General features: G+C 39.9%; 1 protein-coding gene across 1 annotated transcript; it reads left to right on the forward strand.

Annotated features, from left to right (window-relative positions):
- The first annotated feature begins 796 nt into the window (after positions 1 to 796).
- Positions 797 to 14,680, forward strand: NOM1 (nucleolar protein with MIF4G domain 1). The gene is made up of 11 exons (XM_061349477.1): positions 797 to 1,713; positions 2,522 to 2,646; positions 3,589 to 3,784; positions 5,803 to 6,126; positions 6,661 to 6,771; positions 7,954 to 8,121; positions 8,653 to 8,774; positions 12,573 to 12,705; positions 13,075 to 13,206; positions 13,831 to 13,940; positions 14,470 to 14,680. Exons 1-11 carry the CDS (start codon positions 814 to 816, stop codon positions 14,645 to 14,647), a joined length of 2,499 nt encoding a protein of 832 aa, XP_061205461.1. The 5' UTR covers positions 797 to 813; the 3' UTR covers positions 14,648 to 14,680.
- Positions 14,681 to 15,829: the final 1,149 nt, after the last annotated feature.

Consider the following 15,829-nt stretch of genomic DNA (forward strand, 5'->3'; position numbering starts at 1 on the left):
TTTTGATGAAACTCGGGGGAATTCAGTGTTTTGGAGAACTCCAAGCATCTGCCAGACGTAACTGGAACCAGCATTAGATTTTGGAACTGGAGGTAGGACACAGACACAGGGACACACAGCCAACAGGTTGCATAAGCCTAGAGTACAGCGGAGAGACTAAAATAAGATCAACCAATTGGCTTTCCTACTGACTTCAGCAAACTGGCATGGGATATTTAATGCTCTCGCATAACGATCACATAAATGACAGATGAGTTTTCACATGCCGTGCCTGTCCCATCACTGCAGCAGGGGCCACTGCTCCCAGCAGCTGCATCACCTTGTGCTGCAAGGCAGATGGAAATGCCGCAAGAGCAGTTAGCACTGGACAGAGGCCATGAACAAGGACGTCTTCTCTGGCATGCTTAGGAAGGGACACCTACGACTGGTGGGTTTGGAAGAAGCTTAAAATGGGGTGGAGGAGAGGCCATGGGTGTTGGTGCCCTTAGGCTCCTGCAGCCTCCAGAGGCGGTAGCGAGTGCCTCGTGCCCAGCCCGTCAGACCTTGCAATCGAAGCCAAGGCTATAAGGCACGGATTGTCCCTTCTGTACAGAAGAAGGACAAACCTAACATTTTCTTGAATATACATATATAAAAAAGAGAGGAGATCTCTGCGGATTTAGCTCCTTTGGTACGGGTTTCAAGCGAGCTTTAGCCACCACCAACCACCTCCTCAAAGCCGGGACCTCCTAAGAGGGCCAAAGCTCAGCAGGGGGCGCTGTTTCTTGAAATGGCTGCCGCGAGGCGGAAGAGGGAAGTCGCCTCTTCCTCAAGATGGCGGCGCCCAAGCGCGGCGTGGCTGGGGGTAAGATGAAGCGGTTAGTGGCTGCCCGCTCTCGCCGTGGTGGGAAGCTGGACAGGCTGCGGCAGGCGGTGCAAGACTTTGTGCAGAAAGCCGGCGACCAACCGCCTTTGCCCGTGGTGAAGGACTCTGAGAGGCAGAACCGTAGGAGCCGCCGGGAAGCAAGGAAGGAGAAGCGCAAGCTCAAGCGGAGCCGCCGCCGCCGCCTCCAACGCGGAGAACCGGTGGAGATTCCCGTCGCCCCGGCCAAGCCGGCTCTTTCCAAGGCGGCTCCTTTAAAGCCAGCTCCTTCCAAGCCGGTTCCTGCTGCCCGTCCCAGAGCACCGGCCTCACCCGCCGCCGCTGTCGGAAAGCAGCGGCCGGGGCCGCCGCGGCAGCAAGAGGCGGCGCAGGCGGCGGTGCCAGCACCGACACCCCGCAAGGTCCCGGCCGCCGCAACCACCTCGGCGCGGAAGCGGGCCCTGTTGGAGGCCAACGAGGAAGAAGACAAGGAGATCCGGCGCCTGGAGCGGCTGCTAGGGCTTGGCAAGCGCCGCAAGAAGCAGGAGGGGGCAGCGGCGGAGAAGGTGCCTCAGAGCTTGATGCGGGACGGGCTGGGCTACGTGCTGGGCGCCCTGGGCTCCCGGGCCGGCCTCAGCAAGCTGTGCGAGAGCAGCGACGACGAGGAGGAACCGCCGGGGCCGCAGGAGAGACAGCCGGGGCCGGGCGGGGAGGACGAAGAGCAACCGGAGGAGGATGAGGGGGATCCGGAGAATGCCTCCGACCTCTCCGAGTGGGAGGATGTGGAAGGACAGGGCGAGCTAGAAAGCTCTTCGTCATCCACCGAGGACGACGGGGTGCCAGAGGCCAGCGAGCCCCCAGGCGAGGAGGAGGTAAGGTTTTCACTTTAGATAAGGCAAACTGCTTCTCAAGGTACATGTCACAACATCAGCACAGAGCGGTTTGCATCACCGCGGTAAAGCACGGATGTTTGTCGTCTAGTCAGGTCATGAACAGTGTTATCGTGGTGCAACCGGTGCCGGGCCCAGCAACAGCGTTGTCTTAAGAGGCTTGTCAAGGCCTAGGTACAGTGGTGAGGTGCTGAGGTCAGGGTGCTGGCAGCTAACACTCTAACGCACAAGGTGTGTGGGCTTGCCTGTATATACAAGGCAAGCAAATAAAAGGACTTACCCCAGCTTTAAAGAACATGACTATAACAGAATCAAATAGGTTGTCAAAGATCTTTAAGATCCATGTGCTTCTGTTAAGAGTAAACAGAGCTTATGTTCAAATTAGTGTCTTGCAAACTAGAGCGTTACTTCTGGATGATGCCAGAGGTTCTGCCTGTGGTCTGAGGTCTTGTAGCATAGCTGAAGAAGAGGTGAAATGGGTCATTTAGCCACTGTGCCACTAACTTAAACTGTTGGTACATCTGCAGCTGGTTAGATCTGATTAAAACCGAGATGAAAGATGACATAACTTAAAAAAGATCATGTAAGGGGAAGAGGAGTTTTGCTGCTTTGGTCATAAAGGTTAACCTGTTGTATGCTTCTTTCAGTATGAATTGTTACTTTGGCATTAGTTATTAGATGGTAAAATATATACTTACCTAAAGTTGTGCATATTAATCTTAAACAGAAATGTATATTTGTGTTAAAATATTTAAGATTTCATTTGGTATCTTACTGTTTTCCTATTAAGAGTCATAATCACAGTGCTATGAAGTATGTTCCCCCTCAAGTAAGGAGAGCTCAGGAGACACTAGATGACAAGAAAAGAGAAGAATTGGGAAGACTGAAGAAAATAGTGAATGGTCTTATTAATAGGTAATGTAACAAGCAAAGTCATTAGTCTTTCTGGTTCAGTGTGACAGTGCTCATCATTCAAAGAAAAGTGGCAAGAATGTGACTTTTCACAAACTGATTTTAAGTTGGCAGTCATGTCTGTTATCCTTAATAATAATTATCTTTGTTGGTATAAATTTTTCAGAGTTGGTCATTACAGAAGTTGAAAAATCTAGAAAATAAATTTAAGATTGGGCTGAATTCCACACAGCAGTTGCCTGCAAGTGTTAGGTATGATTCAGTACATGTCAATTAGAGTATGCCTATAAAAAAAAAACCTCATAGTGTATTATAACTTCCTCCAAAAAAGCATTATTTTAATTTTGTAATTAAATAAAACTAAATTTCTCCGACACTGCAACTGAGGAGGAGCAAGACTTCATAGCTTGAAGTACTGAAGAACAGAAGAAGTCATTCACACTTTTATGCATTTTAAATTTAGAGTATTGTAAAATAAGAAACCTCCTGGCATTTTCTTTTATCTGTTACCTGCAAAATGCAGACTACAGTATGCAGTTTGTTCAGTGGTTTAGAATTCAATATACCTTATGAGGTATTTTTGTACTTATTTTCTCCAAAGACTGATGTGCTATACTTAACAACAGCTCAGAACAAAGTCTCTCTTCTTAATAAGTGTGTTCAGTGTGACAGGAAGCACATTAACCATGCTTTGTAAATACTGCTGCTAATCTGTTTTTACTTGTGAATATTAAAAGCCAAACAAACCAACCATACAGAATTAAGCATACGTTAGTTTGATAAACACTGCAAAATACAAAAGGTCCTTTCCGGTCACCTTTTAATCTTTCTTCTTAAGCCAAATCAGTTTCTCTAAAACGAAGAGGTAGTTTCTTGAATAAATTGAAAATTGTAGAACCATGTAAAGAGAAGAAAAAGTTAACACTGGATTTTGTTTCTCAACAGGTTGAGTGAACCGAATTTGGCCTCCATTAGCGGACAAATGGAAGAGCTCTACATGGCCAACAGCAGAAAGGACATGAATGAGACTCTGACAGATATTCTCCTGAATGCTTGTGTTACTGCAGTTGCCATGCCTGCAAGATTGATAATGGAGCATGTCCTTTTAGTCAGCGTTCTTCATCATAATGTAGGAATTGAGGTAATTCTTGCAGTTGGAAGTAATTTTGTTTAATAATACATTTTTGTAGAGTGTCTCCCTTGATATTTTGTTTGAATTTCCTTTTCATTTTTGATTGTTACTAAAAAAACAATAGTTGAATTTCATCAATATTTGTAGCTTATTTGCTAGGTGTCTACAGGTGAAAGGGATCAAGTCTGTTCCTTTATCTGATTAATTTCCTCTATGAGTTACCACTGGTCAGTTACAAAAATGTCTTTTTTCTTTTTTTTTCCATCCAAATCTTTTTGCATCCATAAAACCGGGAGGTATTAAGCTTCAAATTTTCTCCTCTTTATTTAGACTATTTCTGTTCGCTTGGGTATATGAGGTTATTGTTCTTGAATGATATATATCCGTATAAGAAAAATGCTACAGTTACAGAAATCCTTTTACATCGGTGGAAAAAGTCCTGCTTTTTAAAGCCAAATCATGCAGGTATCAGTGAAATTACCTGGATATATCAATTACTCCATAATATAAAAAAACTTCAAAAAGCTTTTTTTTTTTTCGGGTGGTGGTTTTAAGCTTGATGAATGATTGAGGTGGTGCATCTGTTGCTTACTGTTAAGAAGCTGCTGAAACTACTGATGGAAGATTTTACCTCATTTGAGTGAGATCTCTTTCAGCATCATGTTCCCATCAAGCTTTTCTACACCTACATTTTATTTCTACATCTCAGTGCAAAAGATCTATTTATGCAAGTTCTTCACCTTATCGTATAGTGACCGGAATGCTGTCTCTAAAGCCATATAAAGTATCAGGTGGATGCAATTACAGCAGCTTTCTCCATACAGCCTTGCCATAAAACTTTTTTTTTCTATCCTCTTTGCTGCTTGAAAGGTGGATACAACACATCAATATAGTGCTGTTTGAAGGAGAGAAACAGAATCTTTTTGGAACTTTGCAGAATACCCAATAATAGGTTTTAGATACAGATACACTAGTAGGCATTAGAAATACATAGATGATACCCAGACTGTCTTTGTACTACCAACTCTGTTACGTAGCATCTTTGAATCTAAAATGTGCTTACTGTAACGCACCTTTATTTTTCCCCTGTAAAATACAGAATATGTATTACACAAAAGTGTCATAGCACAGCTGCATTTAAGATTAGTTTGAGCAATGCAGAAGCTGGGGTTCCAGTAACTGTGTTTATACATTTGTGCGATATGATAACTGGATTAGTGAAAACCTAAGCGGTCAAGGCTTGTAATGCAGGTCAGTACTGCTACCTGGACTTGTGCTTTTCATAAGAACAATCAGCAAAAAATTATCCTATCATCCTCATAATGTGCGAAGTCTTGTCTAGCAGCAGCATGTTCATCATCTACCCGTGTTTGGTATGGTTTCTAATTCCAGTCTTCAGCATCCATTCACTCTTCACAAATATAGATTCCAAATTTTCTTTTCCCAGTTGTACTACTGACAAATGGCTAAGACATATCCCCACTTCAAAATCAGCTTAAGCTTATGCTCATCAACTGTGAAAACTTGGTATGTTGGGGGTTGGTTTACAGTATTATTTTTTACCCTTCTATTAAGGATTTTGTTCTGGAATGCTGAACTCTGTGATGTGTCTGGGTTTTGACATGCAGCTTTTATTGGATGAATGGCTAGCAATAACAGCATGCTGGCCTGACAGCTGGGAAGATGCTAATATGTGTTCATGAAAATTATGTAAACAAATTCTGATGTATGTGTGCTGTAAGTTCGTAACATTCACTTTTCTTGTACAGATGTTGAAAGGCACCTGGTTTCATACGTAAGGTCTAAATAACATATACTTTAAGAATTTGTCACACTACTTAGATATTTGTATATGTAAATGTAGAACATCCATACTGGCTGAGAGGAGCAACAATATATCTTTAAAATTAATAGTGGCAGTGTGTCAGAAGTTAATGTTTTACAGATGTCTATAAAATCTACTTATGGTTAATGGCTGGGTTTTTTTAAACTTCGTTTTTTTTCCTCCTTAATGCAACTGCTGCCAGGTTGGTGCTCACTTTTTGGAAGCTGTGGTGAAGAAATTTGATGAACTCTCTAAAAGTGATGCTGAGGGGAAAGAATGTGAAAACCTGCTTGCCTTGATTGCTCATCTGTATAATTTCCATGTGGTTCATTGCCTGCTGATCTTTGATATTCTGAAAAAGCTTATTAGCGCTTTCACTGAAAAAGAGATTGAGTTGATTTTGTTTCTTCTGAAAAACGTGGGCTTTTCGTTAAGAAAAGATGATGCATTGGCTTTGAAGGAACTGATCACTGAAGCCCAGAGGAAAGCAAACACAGCAGAGAAGAAACTCCAGGATCAGACTAGGGTATGTGTGCATGTTTTAAAGATTTTCTGCTCTGAATAGACTTTTATAAGCACTTAGATACATGTATTAATTTACCAAAATGTTTTCTGCTACTCTCTATAAGGTTCTAAGGTACCATTAATATTCAGTTGTTGGCGTTCAGTTATTTGCATTCTTGTCTGTCTCTCTCTGTTAGTTCTTTGGACACAGCCACCAAAATGCTTGTAAAAGGCAAGACTCAGACGGGTTTGTGCCTATGCACAGAATGCATAGGCTGTGCTCCTGATGATACTTGATAATAATTTTTACACTTAAAAAAAATGGCCATGATGTTCAGCAGATTAAGCTTTGAATTGAAGCTTGAATGCCAATGTATGTAATAGCAGTTAAAGTAACATCTTTCTCTCCATTTTTATTTATGTAATCTAATTTTTGATGCATATTGCTATCCAAGCTGCTTATTGTTACAGAATAGTAATTTCAAAGTACAGTTTCCACTTTTATTTAGTAAACTTTTCTGCACATAATCCGCAGAAATATTTCTTTTCCTAATAGGTTCGGTTTATGCTAGAGACTATGTTGGCCCTAAGGAATAATGACATGCGTAAGATTCCTGGTTATGATCCTGAACCGGTTGAAAAACTCCGCAAATTGCAGAGAACACTGGTGAGTGCTTTCTCGGCATACGTTGTATAGCTGTTCTTAAACCAGGAGTAATTATTTGTATTGTACATTGGCTTGACAGGCTATAGTTATTTTTTAATTCATTCAACATTCAAACTCTTGTGAACAAAAGTCACTTCTTAGGTCATTAAGTATTACTTCCTGTGTCCAAGTTAATTCAGCAGTCAACCAGCCTTCTGCAAAACCGTTTGGGAAAGAACATAATACTTAGCCAAAGACTTTTCCTCAAAGTCCTATACTTGAAAAAGAGATTGTGGAAATTTAATGATTGTAGAGAAGAAATGAGTCATTATGACAAGTTCTTTTTTTCCATAGATTTTGGATGCAGGCACCCTCTTCTAACCTCACCAGATTTATTTTTGAAGTCTAACACTTCTGAAAAGCTGGAGAGAGGGCAGTTTGGCTAGGACAATCTAGTATAAAATGCATGAAAGTAACTGTCTCTTTGGATTAAGAACTATCTTCAGAAGTGTGTAAGTGCAGGATGTGTGCATCAGTAATAACAGGCCAGGCAAAACCAAGCCCAGGTAACCTAGTTCTGTAGAATTTTCTCTCAAATTTTCACACTCCTCCTGGTACACTTCTAGGATTTTGTTGAAAATTCGTATTTTGTTTAAAGAGTTTGAACTCTTTGCTGTTCGAATTGTACAAAACTGAAGGCATTTTGTCATGCCATTTTATTTGATCAGAAGTGTTGAAAAGGAAAATTATGACCAGAACAACCTGTAGCTGATTTTCAATGTCAGCTTCAGTCTCTTGACTCTTCAATGTCACCAAGTCTTGAATTTTAATCGAGTTTTATGGTTGGAAGATGGCTCCTTTTTAATCGATTATCTCTCTCTTTCTCTCTCATTTTTTGTTTGTTTTTTTTTTTTTCCTCCTTAATAAAAAACAGAGCTTCTAAATGTAGATTTAAGCAACTTCTTTCCCTTGAGAATTAGAGAATATGGGAAACTTATAAATTCTTTTCAGGCTGCTGACTGAAACTAAAGGCTGGAGAAGGAACATGTGAAGACCTTTGTGATTAAGATACTAAGTTAATTGTTTAAAGTATTTGTTTTAAAGTAATTTAAAGCAAATAAAGTATTTGGGGTTTTTGTGTTGGGGGGTGTTTTTAGAGAAAGCTTCAAATAATAGCTTTTGGGGGTTTTGTATTTTGTTAAGGTTCACAAAAGTGGCTCTGGAAAAGAAACTGAGCTCCGTGTCTCCCTGGAATCTCTCCTCAGTGCTGATCGGGTTGGTCGCTGGTGGATAGTTGGGTCATCCTGGAGTGGAGCACCAATGATTAATGATACAAATAGCAAGACTCAGCAGAAACTGCATATAGGAAAGGTAAATCCAAGCAGCAGTTGTTGTAAGTGAAAGTATTTGTGGTCTTTTACATGTTCTTCATACAGGTGCATAAGTTTGTTTCAGAGCCCACAAAAAAAAATAATACTGTGGTATAGCTTCTTTTTTTTTTTCTTATCCCATGGAATTGCAAAAATCACTTGTGGGAGTGGAAAAGAGATGTGATTTAAAAGTGGATTTCCAAGTATAAATTCTGACAGGTAGCGTTGCCTGTCTGTGGGTGGCATATATCTAAGCTGATGGTAAAAGTAGTGTAATGAGAATGTCATGGTGAGTTACATTAGAGAAGCACATCTTAAGTAACTGACACAATTAAAACACATTAAAATATATTTGCCTAGTTGAAAAAGCTGTTGCTGATTCTTATGCCTCTAGACAAAAGCTCGGGACATTTGGGCTGCTGCTTCATAGCTTACTGGAGATCTTCATTAATGGTCTTACGTAAGGCTGGGCAGAAATAGGTTTCTTAAAGCAAGCATAAATAAAATAGCATTTAATTTTAATTTTTTGCAGGTGAGTTCAAAGATAATGGAGCTTGCTCGTAAGCAGAGAATGAACACCGATATCAGGAGAAGTATTTTTTGTGTCTTGATGACAAGTGAAGACTACCTGGATGCATTTGAAAAGCTTCTCAAGTAAGTACAGACTAGCACAGAAGACAGCCCATAGCTAAAAATAGCATTAGCTGGGTTGGAAAAATACCATTGTTGGTCTGGGCTTAAGCACATTTAATTGGTAATAAAATTAGAGAAGTGCATAGCTAGCTATCCATGCAGAGTAAAAGGGTAGGAGAAGGACCAAAACCATGGTGTAAGGACTAGGGAAGGGACTAGAAGGGAAGTTAGAACTGACTGGCAGTTGAAAGAAATGGACTAGCCCCGATTATTGTCACTCATGTCTATAACTCTGATTTCCAGCATCTTTTGAATTCAGGAGTCTGCATCTTTTTGCATTGAAGATGTGTTTCCTGGTCTAGTGGATGGAAGCCTGTTGCAGCCTTGCTTCCTTACAGATGCAGACCAGAAGCCCCTTCAAAATATCTCTTGGTTTTCTTGCTGGATTTCCATACTGCTGCCACTTCCTTTTACTTCTTACAACCTTTTTAATTGCTTAAAAAGATCTCTTGCAGGTCTCTGTCCATAATTGCATGACCTGATAGTGTTCTAGCACCTCCACTTCCCTCTTGGCTTTGAATTGGCTTCAGGGTCACATTCCATGTTAAGACCAGTTTCCTTACCACTTAGCAAACAGCTCTTTCTGAGAATATTTGATCAAGGAAAAGCGTAAACTAAGTTGTTCTCTCTGTTTGTCAGAATAGTGCTGTAAGTCTGTAGTAACTGGGAGGGGAGAGAGATAGGTCTGAACTTCTCTTTTGCAGCCTTGTAATTCAAGGGAATTGTCTTACCAGGATGGCATGCAATTATTTTAATTTGATAACCAAACCAAAGCAGACTTTGTAATAAAGTCAACTAATATTTGATTAAATGCCACTTCTGCAAAACACAGCTTGGATTTAAGACTGTGATGGAGTCATTCCAATATCTTAATATGGCCTGTTCAATTAAAAGAAATTAGCTGCTGCTGCTGCTGCACTTCTTGCCAAGGCCTGGTAGCTCAATTTGCAAATTGATCCTTGACTCTCATCTGTGCTATTTAAACTAGCATACAAATCTGTATACATACAGGCTTGGCAGAAAGACTGCAGATGGCCTGATGTGTGTGTTGATACTGATTTTTATACAGCAAGCTCAGAGAGAGGAATTCAGAAATCTGCCCACATCTGGCAGAGTATAATGGAAAGCACACAGAATTGTTAGTGAAGGAATTAACTTCAGTGTGAACATGTGTTCCAGAGTGTATGGGAATTTATATTCATGAGTTGGATGTCAGTCTCATGAGGAAGAGGACAAAAAAATGTATCAGGAAGTATTTTGACTGCCCTTGTTGATTCATCTGCTGCTATATCTCTGGCAGAGTTTAGGTGTGATTAAATGGTAATTTAAATTGTTGTAAGTCCAGGCTACTATAGTTCTGCTTGTCTTTTTCCTCCTTACAGTAAAAGCAATTAATTTGAAACCAGAACAGCTCCCTGAAGTGATTGCAGAAGTGTCAATGTAAAGGGGGGGGTTGGGAACGTCACTGGAGACTTAAGAGGAGGGAGCAAGACTTGATCCATTTCATTAAATGAAAGGCTACACCTCCTTCATAAACCGCAGACTCACACAGCAGGTGGAATGAATGCTTCTAAAGTTTGATGCAGAGGCAATTTTAAAAGCTATTTCATGGACATGAAGAATTTGAGAAATTTTATATCTCACAAAAAGTTGAAAAGATTTATATACCCTGTTGTAGTGTGGTGTGTAATTCAGGATAACAGTTATGTGATCGCATCTACTAAAATACTTTTAAATGACTTTTAGAAGGTTTGAGTGTTGCTATATTTGATCTAAAGGCAGTGATAGTCGGGCTTCAGCTGATGCTAGCTAACCTATTTAGAGGCAGGCTTCTGCTGGTGATGAATAACCTACTTCAGAGGCAGTTATCCCATATAGAGCAGGAAACTCTTAAAAATGATCAAGATTTACAAGTCCATGGGAATACTTTTAAGTCATGAATGATAGGTGAGGTGTTTGCATGTTCTTTATCAAAGATTATCAGGCTCATGAAATCTCTACAGGTTTACAGTGAAGCTCAGCAGTGAAAGACAATCCTGACTCCTGAATTTTAGATGTTTAGGAATGTTACATCTGAAAAGATAAAATAATGCTAGGTCTGCAAAGCAGTGAAAGAAAGAATAAAGTTCAACATCAAAGTGCTGATTTGCTTGGTTATAGCTGTCTGGCAACATTAATATTTCCTAAATAAGCACGTCTGATAGAAATTACGATGGAGAGTGTGCCAAATTAGTGACTGCAGTGTAACTTCATGAGTTACAGTGCATGTCTGGTAGCTGGAAACTTGTTTTAAAAAAGGAGCTTTTGTTGCTCTGTAATAAAATCAGGTAGAACTTGGCTGATGGGAGAGCAAGTAAATTCTATCACAGACACGACACTTACAGTTCTGTTCTCTTCTGGAGGAGTAGAATTCTAAGTTTTCACTGCTCATTAGCAGTCACCCTAGAAATCCATCTGAGATTTTCCTGTTGTAAAACCTTGAATGCTGGGGGATGGGAGTGTGGCTGAAAGAGAGTATTTTCTCTACTAATCTGGTGTATGGCTGTGATCCAGTGCAGTGGCAGGTGTCTGGAGGTGTATACAAACGAGGGATACTGGAATCAGGCAACGGCAAACTCCAGGTGGTAGAGCAAGTTCCAGTGGAGTAAAACTTAGTTAGAAAATACTCTTGAGTTACACCAATGCCATACAAAACTTGAGCTTTAAGCAATGAAAATAATTTTGTTTGACATTTTTCAGACTATAATATGAAGCATTTTTCATTTTAATTGGTTTTAATGCTGCCAAGCATTTGGCAGCCTGGGAAGCTAAATCATATTATTCGCAGAACAGGTGCCTTGCGAGTTAGTTGCCAATCCCTGCCCCAGAGTGCCTCAGCTCTCTTTTTAGACTGGTCAGCTGTTACGTGGGAAGGCTGTTCAGTCCTTGGCCTTTATGCTGAGGCAGCCAACACTGATACTGACTGTTGACTGTGTTCTTCAGGCTTTTTGGGGGGTGTGTGTGTGTTAAGGTGATTTGAAATGGCTGACTGCATCCTCTTAATATCAAACAATAATGAATTTCAAGTATTATGTAGCATGGAGTTGACCTGGAGATTAAAAGATTCATATCGCTAAATAAGTGGGAAAAACATCCTGATATATTATCCCTAGTAAAAGCAGATACTTCACAGAAGTGAAGGGTGCCCTGGACATGTTTCTCTGAAAAGGCTTATACTGATCCAAAATCTGCTTTTCCTCACATGACCATAGGTACAAGTGTGATGTAACTGCAATAGAGTGCTACAGTTCTTGTTCCGCTATTTAACGTTTGTATTGGTACACCATGCAACAACACTTGCTGCACTACAGCTGCACAAGACTTCATGATGGCAGTGTCCTCTCTGTTGTTCTTCATGAAGAGCTACAGATATGGAGTAATCTACCTTTCCTTCCTCAGACGCTAATTACACTTGTATCATTCCACTTCTGTCTGTTGAAGTCATGCTTTTGCAGCCAACCCTTTTAACATCAATAAGACTATATCATTTTCATATTGCCATACCAGGATATTGATGTAGCCCACAGTTTTAAGAGGTTGTCCATATAGTGTGGGTTTTTTTAAGACTGTTTTTGTAAGAACTTCCTCACAAGTGAAATTGAATGTAGTGTTCAGGGTTTTTTATTTTTTCAGGTGTTACTCTTGAATGTTGACTGTAGCTGTTGCTTTGTGTAATTTTTTTCCTTACTAAATGATTCTCATTCTGTTGCTGAATTTTAGGCTTGGACTGAAAGATCAGCAGGAGAGAGAAATCGTTCATGTTGCACTTCACTGCTGCTTACAAGAGAAGACATATAACCCCTTTTATGCATTTTTGGCTAACAAGTTTTGTGAATATCAAAGACGGTTTCAGGTGAAGAAAAATCTGTTCCTACTTTGGTTTAGTGTCGCTGTTGTGGTTAGGAAGACAGTTATTAAATACCTGAGATTGCATGCATGCCTTTTAAGATCTTCATTCTGAGAAATAATTTTGCTGGTCTAGCTGTGCATTTGGTAAGGCATGCTCACAGTGAGGTCTGAATAGGAAATAAAGTAACTAGAGCAGAAGGTTCGTTTTCCTTCGTTTTACATATTTCAGAGGAATTGAACAGTCTGGTCAAGCATCTCTGTTAATTCACAGAGGGATCATAAAGAATAAAAGATCAGAAAGTTTTGTTATGTTGTTACTTATTTAAGCAGTCACTTGATTGTAGGATTAATTTTTTTTACCTTTGACACCTAGGTGACATTTCAATTTAGTATTTGGGACAAAATCAAAGACTTAGAAAACCTGTCAGCTGCTGCCATCTCCAACTTGGTTTCGCTGTTGGTTCATTTATTAAGGACAAAATCATTGTCACTTTCAGTTCTCAAGGTTGGTGTATTTTCTTTTTGAAATACTTCTGTGTTTTCCTTGCATTTTCTAAGTCTATGGAAAATGTATTTTCTTTGTTACCTAGCTGATACTTTGGCTTTTCAAGGTCATAAGCCAAGACAAAACTTGTTCTAAAATTACTAAATTAACCCAACTGGTTACAGTAATACTATAATTTGGGGAAAATGGAATCTGTGGTGACCCAGACATACAGAAAGTGTACAGTTCTGTATCTAGAGCAGTTGTAAGATTATATTCTTCAGAGTATCCCGAGCTGGTACTAACACCCCTTCATTAATAGGCTTTGTCAGTGGATTTTCTGCTATGCTTTTTAGCTGATGTTGATTTTTACTAGACCAGAAAGAAATCTACTGAGCACTGGGATTCATCTAGTTGAAAAATTATACCTGGTATTCTGGTACTGGTAGACAGGTTAATTCCTTAAAAAGTTCTCTGCTTTCCTTATTGATTGGTTTTTGGAGGCAGTGTTCTCAGCTAATTCTTCTGTGCTGAACTTAAGACTGTATATATGGGAGGCCAGGTGGTGTGCTAAAAGCTGTTCATTTAGAAGAGAATTTGTCTGTTTGAAATACTTGAATTAATCCAATTCTCCCTCTCTTCTAGGTAATTGAATTCAGCGAACTAGATAAACCCAAAGTCCGTTTCTTGCGACAAGTATTAAGCATGCTGTTAATCAAAACAGATGCTGAAGACCTTTGTGACATTTTTGTGAGGTAGGTGAGCAGAGGGATCTGTAGGGAGCCCTTGGTGAGTAGTAATGAAGAAGGTAACAAGTTTGCTTGTTTTGTTGAGAGTTATACGGTGCCTTTTCCGAAGATCAGACACCCATCTCTTAACAAGTAAACTCTTCTGGGTGAGTGGGGTGAAGCTTATCATGTGTGTGTTAGTACAGGCTAACCCGTCAAATTGGGTGATGATGTTTCAACCCTTATGCTGCAACATGAGGAAGATCAGACATGGTATTCACCTCAGGTTTTGCTGTAATGTAATTGTTTACATAAAGCAAGTCTGAGGCTTCAATAATCCATTTTATAGTTGAGGTTCAATTGTACACTGAGTGTGTTTGGGCTGTTTGCCAAACCAGCGTAGGCTTGCTGGTAATTTGAAAGCCTCATCAGAAAAGCTCCTTTTATAGGTTGGAATTTTTTTTTCCCCTTGTGTTCTCTGAAGAAGATAAAGAAAATTGAGAAACTTCTAAAACAGTAGAAGACTAAATTCACTTTTTGATCTCTATCTTTACAGGGTATCTGACAACCCCAAACTGGGAATGCTACGGGAAGGCTTGAAACTCTTCCTTACCCACTTCTTACTGAAAAATGTACAGGCCAAAAAAAGTGCTGAAGAAGCTAGCTTATTAAGAGAAAGAGTTGAACTAGCAACCAAGGCTTTGCAAGCAAAAGAATCCAAATTGAGGTTGTAGTTCTGTTTTTCTAATAAAACTCATGGAGAAACTTGAGTCTGCACAAAGATGCAAAGCTTTCATGGTCTTTCAGGCCCAAATAATTGAGAACAAAGAAAGCTGTCTTACTCTAAAGAATCTGTTTTTTTATGCAGTTACTTTGCTCTACACAGTTGTTAGAGGTTGAATTGAAGGTGATACAAGGCCTTTTGAAGAAATGGAAAGTTCATTTTTTTTATCATGTCCCTTTTTAGTATGAGTGCTTCATCTTGATGGTTACTATCAGGGGAAGAGGGTGAATTTACTGCCAGCTGGGGGTATCATACAAGAGTGTTCTGCATTGCATGTTTTAGCCTTTTATTTAAAATAATAGCATAACACTGACCACCATCTGTTAAAGAATGAGCCTTAAGTAAAGGCTTTTAATAACCAATCATTGTACTTGCCTGAAGAAACAGGCCACTAGATGGCACAAGTACTGGTGAGTCACTTCTGGCAGAAACCAACTTTTTTTCTTAAAGTGTTAGTTATCACTAATTCTGTGAATTGTTTACCTGACTGTGGGTCAGGAAAAGATCTTCAGTTGGAGTCAAAGTTGTAGTAAAATGACTTGAGGATCTGACGTTGCCCAATTTTATTGGGTTTAGAGATCACAGTATGGTTTTATTGCTCTTTTAAACTGTTTTTTGCAGCTTTAAAATTAGAGTTGCCTAATCACTTGTGATAATCAGATTTTTATAGGCATAAAGAATTATATCAGTATGAGTCTTTTATTAAGAGAATACATTCCTAAAGAATTTGCTTGTATTTTCCATTCGGATGTTAAAAAATCATGCATTTCTTCGTAACAGTGTTAATAGTTTGTTTCTTTTGTTACCTTACCATTACACATTAAACTGCAATTTTTCTAAGGGCCTTGCTGTTTACATTAGCTTTACTCTAGCTAGCTTGCCAGGAAAGGAATGACCCTAAACTGGGGGGAGGGAGGGAAGCACATTGTTATGTGCTGCAGCTGCACCATCTACCTGTGCTAGAGCTGCCAGCCGTGTTTCTGTGTGCAGGTTTGCCCTCTGGTGTCCAATAGTCTCTTCACTTCTGATGCCTCCTAACTGCATTTGATACCAACTGATTCATTCGGCTGCTTCGGATCTCTCCCTCTTGGGAGAATTTGCTCCCCATAGGCATCCTCCAGAAAATGTTCAC

Source organism: Neopsephotus bourkii, unplaced genomic scaffold, assembly GCF_033783945.1.
Source record: "Neopsephotus bourkii isolate Nb327-2 ecotype Australia unplaced genomic scaffold, CSIRO-AGI_Nbou_v1 NB_53, whole genome shotgun sequence".
Classification (NCBI taxonomy): Eukaryota; Metazoa; Chordata; class Aves; order Psittaciformes; family Psittacidae; genus Neopsephotus; species Neopsephotus bourkii.